General features: G+C 55.7%; 1 protein-coding gene across 1 annotated transcript in view; it reads right to left on the bottom strand.

Annotated features, from left to right (window-relative positions):
• Positions 1-23527, bottom strand: part of NEK6 (NIMA related kinase 6) — a 94991-nt gene that overhangs the window by 32999 nt on the left and 38465 nt on the right. Inside the window, exons 2-4 of the mRNA XM_064378089.1 lie at positions 16085-16203; positions 5269-5409; positions 3953-4015 (exon numbers count right to left, since the gene is read on the bottom strand). Of these exons, the coding sequence (XP_064234159.1) occupies positions 3953-4015; positions 5269-5409; positions 16085-16174 (294 nt within the window). The 5' untranslated portion in view covers positions 16175-16203. The remainder of the gene's footprint in view (positions 1-3952; positions 4016-5268; positions 5410-16084; positions 16204-23527) is intronic.

Below are 23527 nucleotides of genomic sequence, written 5' to 3' on the forward strand. Positions count from 1 at the left end.
GCAGGAGGCCCTTATCCGAAGAGAATTAATACAGAAACAAAGCTATACAAAGCTATATTGCATGTTCTCATTTCTGTAAGTGGGAGCTGAATCTTGGGGACACACGGACATAAAGATGGGAACAGCAGACACTGGGCACTACACGCGGGGCCGGGGGGAGTGAGGCAAGGGCTAGAAAACTTCCTATTGCGTATGATGCTCACTATCTGAGTGATGAGATCAGGAGAAGCCCAGATCTCAGCATCACACCATATACTCTTGTATCAAACCTGCATGTGGACCCTCTGAATCTAAAAGAAAAATGGAAATTTGAAAAAGAAGGTGGGCCGGACATGGTGGCTCATGCCTGTAATCCCAGCACTTTGGGAAGCTGAGGCGGGCGGATCACCCGAGGTCAGGAGTTCAAGACCAGCCTGGCCAACATGGTGAAACCCTATCTCTACAAAAATACAAAAGTTAGCCGGGTGTGGTGGTGCATAGCTGTTATTCCGGCTGCTCGGAGGCTGCAGTGAGCTGAGATCACACCACTGCACTCCAGCCTGGGTGGCAGAGCGAGATCCTGTATCAAAAAAAAAGAAAAGAAGAAAAAAAGAAAATCCTCTTGCCCAGATTTTGCATTGAGAAGTCCATCTCACGCAAACACTGGCCATCACAGCACCGCCCTCAGCACACATCACGCTCCAGACATGTTTTCCAGTTACCAAACAGAAGTGTCAAAGCAAGCGAATGGCAAGCTGAAAGAGCTCCCAGATCTCTAAGGCACGTCCTACAGATCATGCAGGTTGCCACTAGGATAAACGGGAACACCCTGCTCCTTCACCCTCCTCTTGAACTTCACCTCATTATGTCACCAGGAAATCTCACACCCTCTCTGGGAGGACTCCTCACAAACCACCCAGGTCATCAGCAGTCCAGGCATGTCAGGTTCTCCAAGGGAGAAATAAGAGGGCTTGGGGAGGGAGTAAAGCCCCGTCAAGGAGGCGCTGGTTCCTGGGGAGGGGAGGAGGGAGGCTCCTCCCTTGTCTCCTTGCAGGTCTGAGGACAGGAGGAAGGGCTCCTTATGCCCAGGTAATCTACAGAGGCACAGGCAGAAAGGGGCTCTGGATGTCCATTGGGCTAAATCCCCAAAGCCAAGAGAGGGGAAGGGATCAGCCATGGGCCTACAGCAAGCAGGGCTGAGCTGAGTCTAGAACCTGGTCCAGTGACCCAGATCCTGGTCCACACGGAGTCCACTTCTCAGCCTGTGGCCTCTTAGTAGGCCCAGGTGGGTCTGGAAGGAGACACACTCGGGCCAGAAACAGGGAAGATGCTGCAGAGATGCATGTGGTTGGGCTTTGTCTGGCTGCGGTGGTGGCCAAAGGGAAGGGAGGGAAAGCTGAGGGTAAGGGTCCCTGTCCTTTGGATCTCTGCCATCAGGGGCTCTACTCCCAAGCTCCAGGCCCTCCCGGATGTAACAAAGAATGTCTGTCTGTCTGTGATCTGTCTTCCCCACTGGGCTGCATCCTGGTATCCAGCATTCAGTGGTGCTCAGAAATTGCACGGAATGAACGAACACATGCCTGCGTTCTAACAGGACCTGCCCTCTTGTCCCATGCTTGGCAGCTGCCGACCCCACCAGCCCCTGCATTTCGGAGGTTTTGGGTTTGGGTTCTTGGCATGAATAAGCGATGTCACCCGGTCGCCCCTCTGAGAACCACGTTTCCTTTTGTTTTGTAGGAAGCACCTCGTGCCCTGGCACATCCTGTTGACTTCCAATGGGCTACCCAGGAATTGGGACTGGTGTTCTGGAATGCGGCTGGCAGTTGGCAGGCAAAGGTGGTGACTATGACGACCGGGCTGCCTTGGGCGGGCTGCGAGCGCACCACACACCAGCACTGCCCCGAGCTCACGAGACTCATGAGATGCGTTTCCTCACTGACCGCTCCAGAGCCCCTGTTGTCATCACGTCCCCTTTACAGATGACGAAACTGAGGTCCTGAGAGGCCCACAGCTGGCCCGCAGCCACACAGCTAGTGAGCGAGGGATATGTCCTCCGAAACCCAGGCCTGATGCCCTCAGCTGCACGGCAGCCCTGGGGAAGGGGCAGAATCCACCCCCTAGCCAGGTGGGCTGACGCCAGCCTAGGCTACTGCCAGACAGGGGCTGCGGTGGCGCATCTGTGTGACCAGGGAGCAGACCAGGCTGTGCTCAGCATGCCCCCTGTGGGGCTCCTTCTCTTGGGGAGAAGGGCACATGAGGTGAGGGGGGCAGTGGGTGATCACGACAACCATTCCTCAGGGCTGGGTAAGTGGCAGCAAGCTGACCATGACTTAAACATTTAAACAATGTTCTTGAGGAGTATTTTTTGACATATAATAGTTAGAAATAAGGATACCTCCTGCCTCCAGCCTTGACTCCATCACCCATTGTGGCCGGGAGCCATCAGAACAGGCACTCACAACTCACACCCAGCCACGTCCCCCCTGCCCGCAGCCCCTTCGGTGGCTCCCCCTTTGTTCTGAGTGTGTACCTGGCCCTGCTGTCACGTCCACCCACCTGTCTCCCCGACCTCCCATAATCCACACCGCTGGAGTGCCTTGAAGCAGGTTGTGGGACGGTGTCCTGGCCTCTGTGGGGCTTGCCCAGGAAGCAGGTTTTCCCTGGGCTCCCGGCCCACCAGTTAATCTGCCTCACCCTGGAAGGTCACCATCTGCTTCCCACCTGCTTCCCCACCAGCCTGGAAGTCCCCAAGGGCACGGCCAAGGCCTCAGAGCACAGGGCAGGGTGTGGCAGGATAAACCGCTCATCTGAAATTCTGCAGCTGTGGTTTTGGCGGGCGTCCCTGCCACAAGCAGCCCTACTTTGCTGGAAACTGCCAAGCAAACCCTATATGTTTCACAGGGGCCCGGGCACAGTGGCTTCCACACATAATCCCAGCACTTTGGGAGGCTGAGATGAGAGGACTGCTTGAGGCCTCAGAAGTTCGAGACCAGCCTGGGCAATATAATGAGACCTTGTCTCTACAAAAATTTAAAAATTTGGTTGGGCGTGGTGGCTCATGCCTGTAATCTCAGCACTTTGGGAGGCTGAGGTGGGTGGATAACCTGAGGTCAGGAGTTCAAGATCAGCCTGGCCAACATGGTGAAACCCCATCTCTACTAAAAATACAAAAATTAGCCAGGTGTGATGGCAGGCACCTATAATCCCAGCTATTCAGGAGGCTGAGGCAGGAGAACTGCTTGAACCCAGGAGGCAGAGGTTGCAGTGAACCGAGATTGTGCCATTGCACTCCAGCCTGGGCAACAAGAGCAAAATTCCATCTCAAATGAATAAATAAAAATAGAAATAAAAAATAAAAATGAGCCAGCTGTGGTGGCGTGCACCTGTGGTCCCAGCTACTTGGAGACTGAAGCGGGGGACTGCTTGAGCCTAGGAGTTTGAGGCTGCAGTGAGCTGTGACCATGCCACCACACTCCGGTCCATGCAACAGACTTTGCCTTTAAAAAAAAGCAGAAAAACAAAGAAAAAGGCTGAGAGGAGAGATGGAAAAAGGATGAGAAAGAGAAAAAGAGGGAGACAGACATGGAGCCAGCGGCAGAGCCAGACAAGCTGCAGTCTGGAAGTGGCCCCCACTGTCAACTCCTCCCCTGGCCGAGCCTGGTTCACAGGCCACAGTGAGGCAGGGTCGGGGTGCCCTGGCGGGAAGGACTTCTGTGCCAGATACTGCCATGTACAAGCAGGAGGGGCTAGCAGCCATGAGAGAAGTCTGTAGGCAGCAACCCTGAGGGCTGGGCAGAGCAATGAGGCAGGGGCCGCTCCTGCCTGGCCATGAGAAAACTCACCAGCTGCTGACCCCAGAAAACCACTGTCTGTGAATTCAGCAAGGGCCGTGGGTCCCTGGTACCCAAGTGCTGTGATGGGCATGGTGAGGGCCCCCGAACCTCCTGGAGGAGGCGAGGCCCCAGGCGCTCACCTTCAGGAGGCCAATCTCCTTGACGCAGTCCTGCCTCGCCTTGGCGTCCATCATCTCAAAGATCTTGGGCGGGAGGAAAAGAGAAACAGAGTGGTTAAAATCTGTGTCCAGTGCCCCGATTTTGCAGTCCCGGCTCTCCCAACTCCTCACCGAGGGACACCGTGACCCCCCTGCACCCCCAGTCCTCGTAGGGCTTGCTCACTGTGGGCCCCCCAGCACTGTCCCATCACAAACCCATCGTGGCACTAAAGAAGCAAGACAGAGAGCCCAGGCGAGTCCCTGCTCAGAAGATCAAGAGCGAGGGCCAGGCGCGGTGGCTCACGTCTTTATCCCAGCACTTTGGGAGGCTGAGGTGGGCGGAACACATTAGGTCAGGAGTTTGAGACCAGCCTGGCCAACATGGTGAAACCCCATCTCTACTAAAAATACAAAAATTAGCTGGGTAGGTGGTACGTGCCTGTAGTCCCAGCTACTCAGGAGGCTGAGGCAGGAGAATCACTTCAACCGGGGAGGCAAGGTTGCAGTGAGCCGATCAGGCCATTGCACGCCAGCCTGGGTGATAGAGTGAGACTCTGTCTCAAAAAAAAAAAAAAGATCAAGAGAGAAACGGGTCCTTTTTTCCAGCGCCCTCAGGCTGCCCGTGGTGCTCTCTCCCCTTCTCCCAGCCCCGTCCTCTCCCCGGGCCTCCTCTGCCCAGGCTCTCAACCTCATTCTTTAAGGACTAGTGAGCAAATCCAGGGGCTTGGGAAGCTTTGCTGGAGGATTTAAAGCCATTTCCTCCGGCAAAGCCATGCTGAGACGGGCCTGGCAGCTCTTGTGGACATGCCTCCTGTCCTGACTTTGCCGCTTCACCTACTGCCTCCATTTAGGAGGGACGCAGAGGGCAGAAGCCCAGAACTGTGGAGCGCGTGCAGGCGCAAGGATGATGTGTGGACGCGTCTGAACCTCAGCTCCCCCATGACTCGTGCTGGGGCCCTGGTGGGTTATGAGGTCTCTGCACTGTTTTCCTCATCTGAGAGATGAGATGACAATCCCCACCCACGGGACTGTTGTCAGGTTCCATGTGCTCCTTGCATGACCCAGTACACAGCAGGCGCTCAATGCATGCTCGTTTCTTTCCCTTTGTGGTTCGCAGTGAGCTTTCCTCAACAGGCGTCCACCTGATTCTCTCTGTAACCCAGCAAGTTGGGTGCTGTTTCCCTCATTCGCAGAGGAGGGGAGGGGAGGGAAGGGACTGGCCCGGCCATGCCCCCGCCATCCAGATGCAGAGGTGGCCTCCCGGGATGCAGGTCTGAGCCCACGCGCGGTCAGCTCACCTGCACCTTCTTCAGAGCCACCGTCTTCCTGTCCAGCAGGCAGGTGGCCTTGTACACCTCGCTGAACTGTCCTCGTCCTATCTTCTTTTCGATCTGGAAGTCAGCCAGCGAGCAGCGAAAAGACAGGGTGTTGAGGTGTCTCTGGAGGCGGGGACAGAGGGCCTCTGTGAGCAGCCAGGCTGGAGCAGAGGCCTGGGGACCCCTAGAGCCCCAGCACCCCAACAGCACCCTCTAAGGTGAAGGAGGGACTCTGCTGTCAACCCTACTTTCGGAGCCTCCCAGGCTCCCCCGGGGGCTCTCTGTGCAGGGTTCCTGGTTCCCCTCAAGGACCCCAGTGCAAAAACCAAGGCTGTTCATGCTCCCCACTGCCCTCATCACCACCTTCCTGATCTGATTGCTTGTTTGCTGCCTCTGAGTCCCATCCCCGGGTCTAGCTTTGTGGGACCAGGGGCCTTGCCCATCTCATCCACTCCTGAATCCTTAATGCCCAAGTTGGGGTCCGGCAAGCCGAGCACAGCTCAGGTCTCCCTGGCCTGTGGCCACCATGCAAAATGCCCAAATCATTGTAAGAAATGAAATGGCAAGTTCCCGTCCTGGGGCCCCCATTCCCCACCTCAGACAAGAAAACCCAGGTTAACATCTGTAGCCTTGGCAGGTGTGGTGACTCATGCCTGTAATCCCAACACTTTGGGAGGCTGAGGCGGGTGGATCACTTGAGGTCAGGAGTTCAAGGCCAGCCTGACCAACACGGCAAAACTCTGTCTCCACTAAAAATACAAACATTAGCTGGGCGTGGTGGCACATGCCTATAATTCCAGCTACTTAGGCGGCTGAGGCATGAGAATCACTTGAAGCCCGGAGGTGGAGGTTGCAGTGAGCAGAGATCATGCCACTGCACTCTAGCCTGTGTGATGGAGTGAGACTTTGTCCCCACCACCAAATAAAATGTGTAGCCTTACACTCTGAGCCCATCCTTTAGATAAACTGCCCTTTTTAGGGCGCCGTGAAGAAACCAGAGCTCCACGAGGACTCTGCAGGGCCCAGTGCTGGGACACGTGATCCTGCACTAGAACCTGCCCAGGGAAGAAGCCTCCAGATGAGGCCACAGTGGCCAGCAGGCCCATGCGGCGGCTGCAGAGCAGGGGTGCGTTTCCTGGGCAGGTCTGAGCTGGCTCCATCCACTTCTCCTCTGCCCTTCTCCCAGGGTGCCAGAGGGCAACCTGGTTATGTGGGGATCCCTACTCTAGGACCCTGAATCATGACTTAATGAGTAATAGGAAGTCACTGGGAAAGCAGGGGGAAAAGTCAAGTGAAGATGTCTCTTCCAGGCTGTGACACCTGTGCAGTGAGCTCTCGGGAAAAGGCAGGAGGGGGTGCCAACACTGGGAGGGGGAAGGAGGAGACAGACAGGGGAGAGGATGTCACATCCCTGGGCTGTCCGTGGTGAGGTGGGCCCCGCTATGTCTTCATTTGCCCGATGAGAAAACTGACGCCCAGAGGGGCCAGCCATGCCCATATCACCCAGCTATGCCACCACCCCCACTGAAGCAGGAACAAGCAGTCGAACTTTCTAGTATGAAATGGGTCTTTGCTGAGGGTCACACTGAGCTGGGAGCTGCACCAGGGCGTCTTTAGAGTCAGCACGCTGTCAGAAGGCATCAAGACCAAACCGAGAACTACAGGACTGGCCCTTCTGCCAGCTGCTTCCCCGCTGGGAACCACACCAGGAACCGCGGCCGGACCACCTGGGTCTCAGCCTGGGGTGGCTGCGGAGTGGGGCAGCCTGGGCAGGTCTGAACTGGCTGCATCCACTTCTCCTCTGCCCTTCTCCCAGGGTGCCAGAGGGGAACTTGGTTATGTGGTGATCCCTTTTCTGGGACCCTGAATCATGACTTAAAGAGTAATAGGAAGTCACTGGGAAAGCAGGGGGGAAAGTGAAGTGAAAATGTGTCTTCCAGGCCAGGCGTGGTGGCTCACGCCTGTAATCCCAGCACTTTGGGAGGCCGAGGTGGGCAAATCACTTGTGGTCATGAGTTTCAGACCAGCCTGGCCAGCTAATTTTTGTATTTATACAAAATTAGGTATTGTATTTATACAAATTATACAATACAAAATTAGGTATTGTATTTATACAAAATTGGGTGTGGTGGTGCATGCCTATAAATCCCATCTACTCGGGAGGCTGAGGCAGGAGAATTGCTTGAACCTGGGAGACGGAGGTTGCAGTTGGCCGGATGGTGCCACTGCACTCCAGACTGGGCGACAGACTGAGACTCCATCCCACAGAAAATGTCTCGTCTAGATTTGGCTGAGGGAGCTCTACAGAACAGCCTCCTGTAGGAGCGGGTGATGGGAGTCCAAACCTCACAGCACACAGCAAGGGGAGGGCTGGGCCAGGCTTGGCTTTGAAGCCTTGAGGCCTAATCACCTCCCAGCGTGGGTCCTGCGCGGGGACCTGATCTGGAGGGCTGCTGGAGGAGGAAGATGACGATTTTATCCACCCCATGCCAATGTCTGTCGGGTAAACACTTTACGCCTGTACACAGAGCGCCCACCTAAGAAGAGCAGGCATCCCTGAGTGCCTACTGCATGCTGGGCCCTGTGCAGACTGCCCACGCGCCAGCTGTCTGGGTCCTCAGAACAACCTTGTAGTTGGCCCTAGTGCTGTCCCCATTTCAGGAATAGGAGGCTTGGAGGAGTAGCAGTGACCTGTTCTGATCAGGCAGTCAAGGACGGCAGAGCTGGGTGTGACCCCAGGACTGAGGACTACGGTGCCCAAGCCCTTGCTCCATAGCAGGTGGGCTCTCAGCTCAGACCCCTCCTTGGCTTTTGGCTCAAGATCCCCTGACCAGCCAGGCCTGTCGCTTCCCGCTCCAGCCTCCATTCTTTCAGTCACCTGAGCCCCGCCCATGCCCCACCACTGGCCTCTTCAGAAGGGGGATCCTTCAGAAGGGGACCCTGTCTACTCCCCTCCGTGTCCCCTGCACTGAGGCTCTGACCTGCCCGGAGCAACCGCCGGGAGCATGTTTGTGGAATGACCCATGGAATGTGCTCAACAGAGCCTGGCACACAGTGGGACTCTGTGACTCAGCCGCTGTCACCTCTAGGAATGCAGTTGAAATCACGTACCCTGAGAAACAGCCAGGGTGGCTTTCTGAGTGCTTAGAGGAATTGCCCGTACTCACAAAAATAACCACCAGGTGTTGTGCATCAGACACCTACTATGTGCCAGTTTCGAGCTGCTTAGACAGCTCTGTGACTCCAAACTCCTAACAGCTTTGTGAAGCAAGGGTTATGAATACCATCTCGCAAACCAGGATACAGGCTGGAACTCCCGGTCAGATGGAGAGCCAGCGGCACTGCTGGTGATGGGGGTGGGCTCCCTCCCCTCTTGGGCTTCAGTTTCCTCCAGGCACAGTGAAGAGTTTGGAGGAAGTGATCCCTGAGGGTCTTTGCCCTGGGAAAACCGGGCTTCTCACTGTGACTAGAGGGAGTGTGGCCGAGATTCCCAAAACTGCCCGTCCTGGGAGGCTACAGTGTGCAGCTCCACAGCGTGGGGGGGAAGCTCCCAGTAGATGTGGGTGGAGGTGGCCAGGGCTCCAGCTGCTCACATGCATATGAATGACCCAGATTTGCATTTCCTGTCACAGCCCATCCGACCCAATTAGAGGACAGCTCCTCTGGCAGGGCAGCTTCCTGGATGGCAGCATGGGTGCTGGGGGCACAGTCCAGCAGGCTCTGGGGCACCACTGCACTCCCAGGGTTGCCAGGGGACCCTGTTCTCAGGGTGGTCTCTGCTCAGGTGTGGGGATCCTGGGGCAGCTGCTCGGGCCGGCAAAGTCCTGGCCCTGGTGCACCTGGGGGCTCTGGGTGGAAGGGAAACAGTGAACTGTGTTCATGGCCTCGAAGGCCTGGCTGCTCTCTGTCACCACCTCTGAGACCTCCCTCCCCTCCTGGGTCAGCTCCCAGCAAGTTCCATGTTTGCCCCTGCAGCCGAGTGACCCTGGGCGGTCATCCACACACAGAGACAGTAATACTGGCCCAGGATTTCTCTGGGAGATGATGGTGGTGATGAGCATCCGTGTGGCTCTAAACTGCAAGACGGGCATGGGGCTGGCCCCAGAACAGTGTGTCTGAGGGTGGCCCCAAATGTGGTCACTGCTGACTAATGACTGACCACCCCGATGGCCTATCAGAAAAACGGCTTCTTCTTTATTTTTTTTTTTTGAGATGGAGTTTTGCTTTTGTCACCAGGCTGTGGTGCAATCTTGGCTCACTGCAATCTCTGCCTCCCAGGTTCAGGTAATTCTCCTGCCTCAGCCTCCTGAGTAGCTGGGATTACAGGCATGCACTACTACGTCCAGCTATTTTTTTTTGTATTTTTAGTAGAGGCGGGGTTTCACCACGTTGGCCAGGCTGATCTTGAACTCCTGACCTCAGGTGATCCACCCACCTCGGCTTCCCAAAGTGTTGGGATTACAGGCGTGAGCCACGGTGCCCAGCCCAGAAAACTGGTTTCTAGTGCTCACTGTCCCTGCTCTGTGTGAAGCCCTGTTCTGGCCCCTGGGGAAAGTAACACCCCCAACTCCACCCCAGGGCACAGGCTGGCAGAGGTGTAACGACTGCTCTGGCTCTGACACTGAGACTCCAACAATGGGGCCTGGAAGCTGGGGCTCCAAACTCAATTCCACCACTTCCCGGCTGTGGCCTCGGGTGAGCCTTCTGGGTGTCAGTTTCTTCTTCCATACAGTTGAGATAATAACAGTACCCCTTTCAGGGGGCTGCTGGGGGTTAAATGGATAAGCAAATGCAAGCCCCTGGAAGAGGGCCTGGCACTAGGTGCTGAGAGATGTCGCTCTCCATCTGTTGTGATGGTCACTGTGCTGCTATCTGTCAAATGGGCCTAGTGATGGCACCTGCTTCCCAGGGGGCTGGGATGGCCCGAGCAGTGGACAAGCCTGGGGGTTCTCGGCCGTTGACATCATCACCCTGCCGTTCCCACTCCTTGGAGGTCTGCTGACCTGGGGGCTGGCAGTAACCTCGGGGGCTGCAGGGAGGCAATGGGGCTGACATGCACCTGCCGGTAGGTAAGAGACACAACCTTGCGACTTCGTCATCCAGGACCATTTGCCAAGGGACCATGCTAGGCAAGAGCCACTCTCAGCCTCCCCTCAAGGGCTGCACTGTGGGGCAACACCATAGGAGGCCACCTCTGACTCCTCGGGCCCCTCCACCAGGGCGTGGAGCCCCTCAGCTCTCCCTCAAAGGCAGAGGAGAGGGGTCGAGGGCCTGGGGCACAGGGAGGCTGACCCTGTGGCGTCACCACTCACTGTGCTGCCTGTCACCGTGGGCGTGAGGGAGGAGGCCTGAGCTGCCTGGGGCAGGCACGTGGGATCTGAGAGGAGGAGGATGGAGGAGCCGCTGGAACAAGGGCCCTGGGGAGACGCAGGAAACTGGAAGCAGGAGCCAATCAGAAGGCCGAGGTCCCCGAGCCACCTCATCCTAATCCCACCCTCCCAAGAAATGTCGCTGGCTTTCTCAGGAAGAGGCAGGGCATGCCTGGGAGACTGGGGGGCAGGGAGGGTGTCTCAGACCACTATAGCTACCCCCACGCAGAAAGCTCTGAGAAACCTACGCTCTCTTCTCCAAGTCAGATCAAATTAGGCCACAAACACCCCCACCCTGTGCTAATTTGAGTTTAAAATGTTTGAACCACGATCAGCCTCAGCCATGGACAAATCTTTTTTTTTTTAACAGGAGCGTAAAATTACATGCTAAAAGAATAAAATGCATTCGCCCAATTAATTTTCTGAAATCTCATTAAAAAATTTAGCCTGACTAAGTCAGACTTCTGACCTGAATTTTAATCATCTTTACACTGGATGGGTCTTTTTTCCCTGATATTTGCAATGCATCATTAATTTTAAGGCAACCGTTTCTATGATTTTAAAAAGCACACTTCATCAGGATGACACTTCTTATAAACGAATTTCACCTTTAAAGACATCTGACACCGTGGGTAGGGAACTTGTAATGGATTTGGTAGATGTGTATATAGCGATAGATTTTAAATCTGCATTGCACAAAAGGGCATGATTTACAAAGAGTCCACATCGTCATTCCTCACGAACTGGCTAACTTCAGACCCAAAGCCAATCTTCCCTTTCGAAAACCTGGCTGGTTAAAGGGGCACCATGTGGTCCCACGGGCCTGGACCCAATCCTAACTCTCCCCCTTGATGGCACGATGGCAGGTTATGACATCAGCTTCCTTCCTTGCAAAATGGAGCACTGAGTAAGCAAGTCCGCTGAGCTGGCAGGAGGACTGAGTGAGGTGAGTCCCAGGAGCTGGACCGTTTGTACAACCACCACCATTACAGGCTCAACTCAGACGTCTGCACCGGACTCTGCAGCCAATGGCTCATGGGACCAGTGAGCCAATGCCCATCGCACGGAAGACTCCTAATAACCAAACCTAAGGCGATCTAAATCACTGTGGCTCCCCCAGGACAATTCTCATCCGCCGAGTCTGGAAAAGGCTGAGCTTAAACATACAAAAGATGACCTGGAACCAGCTCCGACAAGCAAAGACATCAAGGGCGAAACTACAAAGAGATCCAACTGTCACCCTGGACTCTCCCTCATCCCTTCCACTACCAAGTGTGGCTGCTTTCCCTGGAAGTCTCTAGAACCCTCTCTCCCCATGTCCAGCCCCCAGTGCTGCAGCCCCGTTTAGGGCCAAGGCAGTCTCACCTGATGAAAAAGGGGCCTCCTCCCCTCCCTATTTTTCACCTTCCTTGAGTTTTGAGCACAAGCCACCAGTGATCTATCTAGAACCCAACCCAAGTACCCCCTTGCCACCTGAAAACCCATAATGGGCTCCTCATTTGCTAGAGTCAATTTCAAATGTGATAGCATGGATCTGAGGCCTTCATAAACGCCATACATTCTTTAAACTTATCTAAGCACAGGTATTTCAACACCTCCAACCTGATTGGCCACGCGCCTTCAGGTCTGGGGCCTCTCCCTGTCCCACCCCAAATTCCTGATCATCGATCTGGCAGAACTGGGCTCCCCATTCTCTGGGCTCCCCCAACATCTGTCCATCTCTCCTGGGGAGCTTCCACCTCTCTAGAACATGAAGGGCTTCTCAGCAGACAGGGAGCCTTCCCAAAGGCAGGCACCAGACTCCCTCCCATGGCAGAAAGGAAACCCACTTGCTGAATTTACAACAGTTAAATTCCTTAAAATTAATAATGCATTGCAAATATCAGGGAAAAAAGACCCATCCAGTGTAAAGATGATTAAAATTCAGGTCAGACACTTACCGAATTTTTTTTTTTTTGAGAGGGAGTCTCGCTCTGTTGCCCAGGCTGGAGTGCAACGGCATAATATCGGCTCACCACAACCTCTGCCTCCCAGGTTCAAGCGATTCTCCTGCCTCAGCCTCCTGAGTAGCTGAGATTACAGGCGAGCACCACCACACCTGGCTAATTGTTGTATTTTTAGGAGAGACAGGGTTTTACCATGTTGCCCAGGCTGGTCTTGAACTCCAGACCTCAGGTGATCCACCCACCTTGGCCTCCCAAAGTGCTGGGATTACAGGCGTAAGCCACCATGCCCGGCCCACTAACTGAATTTTAATAGCTATTCATATTTGGTCATTAAACCTTATCCAACTAGCATCATTGCTTTGGGAAGATTTTGATAAAGATTCTGGCCTGTGCAATGCACACCTAGAGAGAACTGACCCCATCCCCCGCAAAGTTCTCGCGGAAGAGCGCCCAAATATAACTGAACTTGGCACATCCCAAGTGGGTCTGCAAAGACTTTCCAGATGGAAGACATATTGGCCAGGGCTTTCTCAGACAAGAATACCTTTCGCCTTTTTGGAAATTCATGTGGTTCTTAGTGTGTCGGCTGAGGCTTACACTCCATTCCCAATGAAAGCTCTCTACAGCAAATTGGTAAAATTTAAAAAGCACGAGGCATTTTAAGCTTCTTTCCTCAGCTCCATTCATTCGTTCATTAGACACACCTATAAAAGCAAGCATGTTCAGCTTTCCTAAGTCTCTAGGAATTTCATATATGATTCTGCCGTGTTCAGCAAATATTTTTTCAGGGGCTGATGGCTCTCAAGGCTAGAAAGCTTCCTGGAATGAACAAACCACCAGCCTTGGGCATAGAAGATTAACAAAAACCACAGTTCAAGTGTTTGTAGTTTCTTTCTTTCTACACTAGGGGTAAGATCCAGCTAGGTCTTTAGCTATGAAAACGGAAATGATTTTTAAAATATAAGATCCATGACGTACCATTTCCTCAACAGCCACCATGTAAGGTGCCGTGCTGGATGTTTACAGTAACGATCTCACTGAGTTTTCACAGAGGCCTCGAGAGGGAGGCAGCATTATTATCCCATTTTACAGATGAGGAAACTGAGGCTCAGAGAGGTCGTTTCCCAGTCTCGCCTGGCTAATGAGAGATGGAGAGCTGGGTACAGAACCAGCCTGGCCCACGTCGAAGCATTTTTGGCCTGGCTCCTTCCTCTGAGGATGGTTTCAGGGAAGCAGCAGTGCCTCCTGCTATGAAGGAAATTGCCTGGGCCATCAGTTCAAGGCGTTTCTTTGTCCTGAAACAGGCGAGATGCGGCCAGGATGTCTTCCCAGAGGGTGTTTAAATCTCCAGGGCTCCAGGAGCGGAAGAGAAAGTCCTCTGTTCCCATCCCAACCTGGAGCTGGTGCAGCGCACGGTGGCTTTGCACCCCCACTCTGCAAACCCAGACAGATGCTGGTGGGACCGGGGGCATCGTTGCCCGACAGCCACCACCCAGAAGAGCCCAGCTCCGAGTCATCGTGTCTAATTACACTTAACTATGTCATTACCCTCTCCAACATGTGCGACGAGACGTCGTGAACGCTGCCACCGCAGCCCACCGCTTCCCCGCCTTGTTCGTGAAATAATTACGGGCCCTCTCCTCTGCCAAATGAGGCTGTAATTAACCCTAATTGCTCGAAATGCAACTGGCTAATTCTGGGAGATTAATCAAGGGGGACTCAATTGTTAGTGAATGACTTAATATGACAAATTGCTGCATTACCCGAGGAGGCCCTGCTGCCCCCAGCCATCAGCACCGTGTTCTGGTAGACTCTGGACCCACTGTGTCCTGGAGCTTCCCAGCTTTCTGGGATCTGCCTCCCCATTCTACCTAGGAAATGGGCCCCTTCGTGAGTACAAATAGCACAGATGCGCCATGGACCCTCTGCATGCTTGTGTGTATGCAATATACACCCCCCCACCACCAGATACGCACACAAACGCACAGTGTCCACCAGCTCACGTGTCGCCTCTGTGTGAACCTGCAGCATCACTGCCCCCCTTGGGCTGATGCAGCCGTCCACCAGGGAGCACGGCTTGGTGAGAATGCAAGCACAGAAGGATTTCAGACCTACCTGCCTCCTTAGTCCAGCTTTGTGCAGTGTATAACCTGTACAACTGTACATGGCGACCTTGCCACTGAGGTCAAACATCAGCCAATCTGAAGTCCTCTAACAGGAATTAGGCAGTTAGAAGCTGTGACCAAGCCCCTCAGTGGCTCAGGAGGGTGGCTGTCTCTGAGCCTCCCCTGAATTTAGGTCTCACATCCTTTGGACAAAAAGCCAACACCAGATAGGAACTTTCCATCATTCTAAACTGGCCACAGGACCCTACATGATGTGGCTCCAGTCAACCTGCCCAGACAAGGCTTGTGCACCCCATGCTGAGCTGCCTTGTGCACCCCATGCTGTCCAGGCCTGGCACACTCTCCCTGACTCCCCTTCCAAGTCAGTGCAAACGCTGCTCCCTCTGGGGAGACCTCCACTTCCACCCCGCTCTCTGTGCTGGGCTGCCCAGACCTGAGTGTGTCTTGCACACGGTCCCACCCTGCGTGGGTACCGCACACACATCCGCAGTTCCTCAACTCAGTGGGCGTGCAGGACCCCTCTGTGCCCGGCCTGAGATGGCCCCATCAGCAATGCTCTGCTCCAGAGGAGCTCTCTTTGTTGAAAGGGAGGCAGACCCAGGAACTAGTGCCCCAGTGGGATGTGATCACGGCCACGACTCAGTGCATGGACACAGGTGTGCGGGCAGCCCAGAGCAGACAGCAGGGGGGAAGTGGACGTCTCCCCAGAGGGAGCAGCATTTGCACGGACTTGGAAGTGGTGTCAGGGAGGGCGTGCCAGGCCCGGGCAGCATGGGGTGCAGCACAAGGCAGTTCAGAAACCTACAAGTCACCTTCAGAAAAGCTCCTGAAGGCTTCCTGGCTCTCTAAGGTATCTACAGAGAGCACAAGGCAGGCATTAGGAAGCCAGTGTTCTCCCAAATTCTGCTGGTTCTAGAAGAGGCTGAAGGGGGCTGAAACACCAGGAGGCAGTGTTGCTCAGTGTAAGAAAGAATCTTCTCACCCCAAGTACAGTCAGCCCATTCCTCTGGGTCCCTCGCTGTCCCCGGGGCCTCCACAGCACCCTCTGTACCTTTTCAACCATGCTGATCCCTGAGATAAAGCTGTTCCATCCACTTGGAACACCCCAGTGGCATGATCAGGGTCCAGGGTCCCAGCCCAGAATTTGGCAGAGGAGGCTTCTCTGAGTATTAGTGAATTCAATGATAAGCTCACTAGATTTGGTAGTGAGCTCCCCATCACTGGAAGCATTCAAGAAGAGGTTCTGTTTGGGGGAGCTGAAGGGTTTCCACCAGTGGGGTTTTGGACAAAGGAGGCTCAGGGATCTGTATTCCTCGGGGACTCTGCAGTGTGCTGCAGACGACGGTAAGGAGCTTACCTGTGGGTCAGGAGGGTGTGCAGGCCCCAGGGTGTGGCACAGGCTGTTGGAACTCCCTCCGTGGGGCATGTGGCCGGGCTGTCCTGCCATCCTGCATGCCAGCCTCACAAGGGCATAGGCTGCAACAGAAAACAGGGGCCTGTTCACTTTCTCTTCGAGAGACCCTCAGAAGGAGGAGGGACTTCTGCTCACCACATTTTACAGACGTGTGAGCTGATGCCAAGCCATTCAGTAACTTGCCCACAGTCACCGAGCTCTGAGATGGCAGGGCTACAACTTGACACCCACGGGTGACACAGTCTCCCTCTGTTATACTGTCCTAAGTCACTAGGATTCTCTCCACTGGAAAGAGGCTCCAGGCAGGGAAACGTCCATCAGCAGCCCCGAAGGCCAGAAAGGAAGGTGCCAGATTCGACCCCACATTGGCTGGAGTCTAAAGCCTTGTTCTTTCCCCAGCACTGCCCCTGCTTCTTGGGGAGCAATTCTGTACCCCCTATCCCCCATCGTCACGCCCACGTATACCCACGCTACCAGCCTGGATGCTCAGAAGGGAAAGGTCCGTGAGCAGCTGCTGTGGGAAGGAGCCCACGTCCTTGTCTTGCCTGGGCCCTGGTGCACCACACATGTGACACAGGGAAGGCGAGGGCCAAGAGGTCCTGCTTGCTGTCCTACTCAGATCTCTGTGCAAAGCAACAGCTGGCCTCAGCCTCCAGGGCTTGAGAGCCAGGGATGCTGGTCACAGGTAGTCACAGCAGCCACAGGTCCCCGGTTAAGCAACTAATACGTGCCCAGGCCTGAACTCAAGGCCATCTGAGCAACTCCCCTAATATTTTAGCCTCTGGCCTCCCCCATCAGACAAGTGCTTCTGGGGCAGGATCTGAGGCTATGTGCACAGAAGCTGTGTGACTCAACCACCGGGACCCTTCCTGATGCCAGGGGGAAAACCCTCCTCCTTCCCAGGAGGAGACTCGCGCTCACCCACAAGCATTTCTGCAGCACCTCCTGTGGGCCAGGGCTCCCACATGGCACACATGGGAGGCACGAGATTGCGCACGTGGTGGGGCCCCTGTTCTTGGCCGCTGCTCCTCCCAGACAAGCCCTAGATGTCCCGAGGGTACCACTCGTGTGACCACATCCTAGGCAGAACCCCTTGAGGCCTGGCCTAGGTTCCTGGAGCAGCTCCTCAGGACCCCTGGAGAGCCAGAAGTCCGGAGGAATGGAGGGCCCCCACGTGGTGGCCCTGATTCAACAACTGAGGGGTGAGCATGAAAGCCAGTCCGTCTCAGGTCAGAGCCCTCCAAGCTGTGACCTGCATCCCAGATCCCCTGGCGTGGTCAGCGGGTTTTGTCTGAGATGAAACCCCTGGTCTGTCTCCTTGGCCTCGCACTCCCTCCCTGAGTGGTTCCCCCAGGGGCACTTGATAAATCCCATGCCTAAGTATCCCCATCTCAGGTTTGGCTTCTGGAGGACCCAGCCGAAGATGTCATCAATCTCCAGACAGACCCCGCCTCCTGCTGTCTCACCTGGTCACCTATGCCCCAGTCAAATTCCAAACCAAGAGTGTTCCCCGCCTTGCCCTGCTGCTGGGCCAGCAGCCCTGTGCTCCCTCCCAGGTAGACCCATGCCCCCATTAACATGGGGTTATTCCGGGCGGTGAGAAAGGCATTAACACCCCCTGGGCTGTCAGCCAGCACCTAGAGGTCCAGCCTCTGTGTCTCAGGCTGCAAGTCACTCTTCCTTCCTTCCCATTGCAGTCTGTTTCCAGCTACAGTGGTTGGCCAACCAGGCCTCTCAGGCTCCAGGGATATCTGTGACACCCTTTGATGTGTCAAAATGATGTCCACCAAGCCCTAATTCACCTGCTGAGCTTGACCTCCCAAGTTGTTCCCTCAAAGGCACCTTGACCCTCCCCAGAACCTGCAGGCTGGCTCCCAGCACCCTTCTCCCTCTGTGTCCTCAGGGCAGCCCAGTACCCCTCCCTGCCCCACACCTTCCACAGGCTGTTCTGGGGTAAGCCTGCTCTCTCAAGATAGATGACAGGATGTGAGGCCGCAGGGAAGTGAATGATAGGGGCTGCAGAATTCGCCCAACTCAGGGTCACGGGGGCCCTCGCTGGCTGTGCGTCCTGCCATGCCTGGCCCGTGCAGTCTCTTGCCTGGGAAGCTGCAGAAACTCAACAAACTTTGACCCGCACACTCGGCCGTTTGATGTGGTGCATCCCAGTGTGGACAGACCAACTGGTAGGTCTCTGGCTGTCACTTTTCTCTGAGTACACGGAGCACTGTCAGATCAGTGTCATGTGGAGGGGCATTATGGTGCACCTGCCTCTCCCCTACCCACCCCTGTCTCAGTACAGGCCTCATCTCCCACCTGGGTCTCCCAGAGCTCCGTGCTCTCCCCGCCAAGCCTTCAAATCCAGATGGGACCATGGCACCCTCAGCGTCTCCATCATTTGGGCCGAGTTTCTGCACTGGAGCGCAGGTGTCATCCGCAGGTGACACAGTGGAAGACCCAGGGTATGACAAGCCCCAGGATAAACAGATAAACATGGAGCACCTTCCCCAGGCATCTCTGTTTCTCAGGGGGGAATGTGAGAGGGAGCAGAATGTAAAATGCGCATGAATTTGAAGATAAAACTGAGCCTCCCGAAGGCCCTGTAGCTGCTTCCGGCTGCACCCCCACACCCCTCAGGGTGACATGTTCACCGTCCTCTGCCCTTAGGGAGACCTCCAGAGAAAGGGTGGAAAACTGTCTTCAGTGAGAAGGTTCCATCTTTATCTCAGAAGGCACCAGGCTCAGCCCACGACCACCCCTGCGAGACACAAGCACACACTGGCTTACCTGCCTACCTGCCCACCTGCCCGCCTGCCCGCCTGCCCGCCTGCCCCGGGGCCTCCCACGTACTGGAATCCGTGGCAGTGGAATCTCAACCCCATCACTCACCAGCTGGGTCTGAGGTTACGTGCACATAACCTTGGGCAAATCCCACTGGGGAGAAGCCTAGCAGGTGCTTGGGAATGCCATTCCCCGCCCTCCCCACGTGGCGCCGACCGCATTCTCCAACAGCTGCAGCCAGAGGCAATGTCCGCACACTCTCAGGAGCTCACCTGTGGCCTGACACAGGCAGGGCTCCAGGAGCAGTGCACAGGGAACCAGGGAGAAGAGCCAATAACTGCGGGCCCTGATGATGCTGGGTCCTGCCCTACGCTCTTCATCTCTATTAGCCCACCTCATTTTGTCAACAACCCCGTGAGGTATATGGTCCCACTTTACAGATGAGAAAACTAAGGCATGAAGAGGTGAACAGATCTGCCCGGGTCTCATGGATCACAGACGTGGGGAGCCAGGACTTGAACTGACAACTGCATCTTTATCCAAAACTACAGCGCTACACTCCACACGTTCTTACGCAGCAACATCGACATCTTTCTAGCTGGCTCCGCCCAGAACAGGCCCTCTCTCTCCACTGGAGAACGGGGCCTGTGCTGCTGCTGCCCAGGGGTGGTCTCGGGGCTGGCAGATCACAAGGGCCCATTTTCCCCACAGGGTCCCCAGGGTAGGAGCCCCCAGAGACTCGACCCCACTGACCACAACAAGCTGATGCAGCACCACCGTCTACACTGCCTTTGCTGCCACATCCCAGTCATTACGAGCTGCTCTGTCCAGAACCTAACAGAACCTGCTGCACGTGAGCCTCCAGGGAGGAGGGGCCCTTGTTCTAGGAAAGCAGCAGCCACAGAGAACTCTGCAAGCCCCTGCCCACCAAGTGCCAGAGAGGGTCCCTGCAGAGGGGGAGGAGGTGGGGAGGGGCAGGGGGAAGGGGGAAGGGAGAAGGAAGGGATGAGGGTTCACGTGGACCAGATCTTTCCCATTCACCCTCGGGGCTGTGGGTAGACCCATTTTACAGATGGGAAAACTGAGGCTCAGAGAGAAGAGGCTCGATGCCATTAGGCTAATAAGCTGCAGAGCAAGGACTCAAACCCAGATCTCAGTGACTCTAAAGCCCCTCTTCATTCCAAGGAATCCACTGCCTCTTGAGGCTCTCCGTGGGCACTGGATTTTAGGCCATTTTGTTCTATTGGTCCACACCGCAACAGAAACCCGAGCCCCTTGCTCCAGAAATTCCTGCCAGAAACTGCTCCTTAGGGGGTTCAGATGCAGAAAGACCAAGGCAAAGGGGCTGTGGAAGGACGAGCCCCGGGGAGCAGGGAAAAGACCCTTAGCACATGCGTGCAGGCACCTGTGGGTAACACTGGGGACTGCCCGTCCCCGGGATCCCGCGGCTCCCGCCAAGTTGCAGAACAATGAGGCAGTGGCTGCCAAGCCCAAGTCAGGGGCCAAAAATCCATGGAATGCAAGACCCAGAGCCGCAGGCCACACTGAACACCACCTCAAAGAGGGCTTTTCTTCTGCCTCCAGCAAGGCCCCTGCATTCGCAAGGCACTGTGGAAAGCTGCACAGCCAGGCTTCCCAGCTCAGGTTCCTGGCTTTGAACAATAGGCTGCCATGTGCTGTGTGTCCACAGGCACCCAGGGACTGGATTGGGAAGAGCCTTGGGGTTCAGTGAAGCTAGCAGGGAGCTGGACTGGGGGGTGGTGGGCCAGATCCTGGCCTGGTTTCATTTAACCACGCTGTGTCTCAGTTTTCTCATCTGGAAAATGAGCTGACAGTCAGATCTTCCTCTTAGGCTCACCGTAAACTCCTTAGCACAGAGCCTGGAACATGGGAGGGGACCTCTGAGGCTTTAGCTATGAGACTATTTAGCTATTGAAGCTAACCCTCACTGTACAATGGAGGAGTGATCACCTCCATGTGACAGACACGGGGACAGGGGCAGGGGCTTGCCCAGGGTCATTGCTGCCCCAGGTAACACCGTTGGTAAGTGATGGAGCTGGGGCTGCTGGACCCAAGATCGCTGCTCTATGTCCTACGCTGCATGCCCTCTTTAGGACTGCTCTGGAGCAAACGTCTTCATCATCTACGTGAGCCATGGCTGCCTCTGCAAAGCCTACTGCTGTGCCGCACCCTGCCCGGCCACGGAAGAGGCTCTGACTAACGTGTGCCATGACGCTAGGGAGACGTGAGCACTTCGGTTTAATCCAGGCACCTGCTGGAAGGGATCGGCTGCTGTAACGGGCCGGCTCCGAGGTTCCGAGTGGCCTTTCTAACCAAGGCTGTCACCTGGCCCTTGCCTCTGAATTTTTAGAAACTTCACCTCCTGTGTCTCCTGCCAAATGCCACACTTTGTGGAGGCTGGTGGCTCATCGTGGCCCGGCCAGTGAAGCAGGACCTCAGACACCAGGAGGGCTCCGTCCAAGGATCCCACTTGGAGCAGGTTTGAGGGCATGAGCACGCATGGTCCATGTGTACCAGGGTCTACAGAAGTGCATTCATACACTGTATTTTATACCCCTTCTTGCTCTGAACCCCAGAGGTGGTAACAGTGTGTCCCGCCTGCATCTTCTGCACCTGTGTGTGCATGTGCACAGGCACGGTCAGGGGTCATCTAACGTCCACAAGGCTCTGAGTGCAGGCATGGTCTCCTTCCGTCCACTGAGGCAGAAGGCAGAGGTGGCAAAGGCAGCTGTGGCTCCCAGGCTGACAGGTGTTGCCAAGCCCAGGGAGAACCATGCCGCCGGCCTTGGAGGTCGGCCTCAGTTGGACACTGTACTCCACTCCCATTTCCCTGAGCAAGGCCCCTCCTCTGTCCCTCCAGCCGAGTGGACAGCCTCACAGCTTGTTTTCCCTGTGGCTTCACACTCAGGCACACACAGCTTTCTCTCTGCCCCAAGAGAATGGTACTGGCAGCACCAGTGCCGGCACCAGAGGCGATGTCTGTCGGTCCAGCTGGCTGCTGGTGGCAGGAGCCTAGGATGGATGCCGGCTGCCTGGGGCCTTTAGCCAGCCTGCAGAGGCTCCGCCGCCTGACACTTCCCCCAGAGAACTGGAAATCGGAGGCCCGACAAGGACAGCTCACTGCACCTGGCCTCTGGCTGGGTCAAGGCCAGACCAATCAGCCAACATCCGCAGGTGACACGGCATCTCCCAAGAAACCTGCAAAGTGTCATCCCCCGCATTTTGCTGATGAGGAAACTAAGGCTCCAAGGAGAACATGGCTTGCCAAAGTGAGTCCACACAGTGGAGAGAGCTGCCATTTGAACCTGCTTCTCAGCTCAGCCAGACCAAGCAATTAAAGAGAGAAATCCAGCGCAAGCCCAGGGACTGTGAGGAATGCCACACCCAGGTAGACTGGCAGGCAGGACCAGAACAACAGCCCCACCAACAGAGTGTGCATTACACACGCGCCAGGCAGGTGCCCAGCGCCGCTCATACCTCGTTCACCCTTACAGACACCTAGGCGGGCGCTGCTACGATCCACATTGCTCAGAGGAGAAACCAAAGTTCAGACAGGTCAAGTGACGGGTGCCAGGTCACACAGCAAGTGGCAGGCAGAACTGACCCTTGAAACCAAGTCTGCCTTGGTCCCAGACTGCTTGGAACAGGGTGTGAATAAATGACCGAATGAAGGAATCCGGGCCCAGAGCTGTGGCTCTGGCCGCTGGGCCCTTCCCCAGACCCAGCCCCTCTTCTCGTCTGGTCTCAGGATAAGCAAACGTTGCCCATTCATCACTTGACAGGAAGCAGCCCGATCTCATGCCAGAGTCATGGGGGCCTGTCGAGCTGGAGGGGACATGCCACAGATGGTGTCTGGTTTCCGGCTGGGTCCTGTGTTCCCTCACGCTCGCCCCAGCCTTCCACTCCCCAAAGCCACACATCCTGCTCAGATTCTGTGGCTCCACGACCAGTAGAAGCCTGGCTTCTCTCTCTAGGTGCAGGGATGCAGGACCGTGAGCCATTCCTGGAAGGTGGTCAAGCAGACAGGCTCCCCATTGCTCCTTTCCTCAGGGTGGCAGGGCCTTCCCCAGGGTGGGCCTGCAGGACCAGGAGGCCAGCTGACTGGGGCCACACGGTGCCCACCCAGAGACAGGGCTGCTGCAGCCTCCAGATGCCTTGCCTGCCCTCAGGACCCACACCTGGCTTCATACAGTCCCACCCGTTCTTCCTCCAAATGTCTTCACTTGCCTCAAGGCCTCTGCCCTGTGCTGGCCTTGTCCCTTCTCACTGGGTCCCTGCAGTCACCTTCAGCCTCCACACTTCCCTCCAGCCCAACCTCCAGCCCACTGTGGAAAAATTTTCCTAACACACAAGCCCAAACCTGTCGATCTCTCCCAAAACTCCACAGCACAAGGTCTGTACACCGGAGCAAGTTGTTCCCTGCCCACCCAGCGCAAGCCTGCCCTCATGCATTTGCCCTCAATATCCCCCAGGCCCTGCACGCAGCCATATGAAATTAAGAGTTCCTCTCCCCAGCGACAAAGCACGCTGGTCCTTCCACATACCGGACTAAAGACCCATCGGTGCCTCTCAATGGGCAAAGTCCCA

Source organism: Aotus nancymaae, unplaced genomic scaffold, assembly GCF_030222135.1.
Source record: "Aotus nancymaae isolate 86718 unplaced genomic scaffold, 86718_ANA_hifiasm-v0.15.2.pri h1tg000003l, whole genome shotgun sequence".
Classification (NCBI taxonomy): Eukaryota; Metazoa; Chordata; class Mammalia; order Primates; family Aotidae; genus Aotus; species Aotus nancymaae.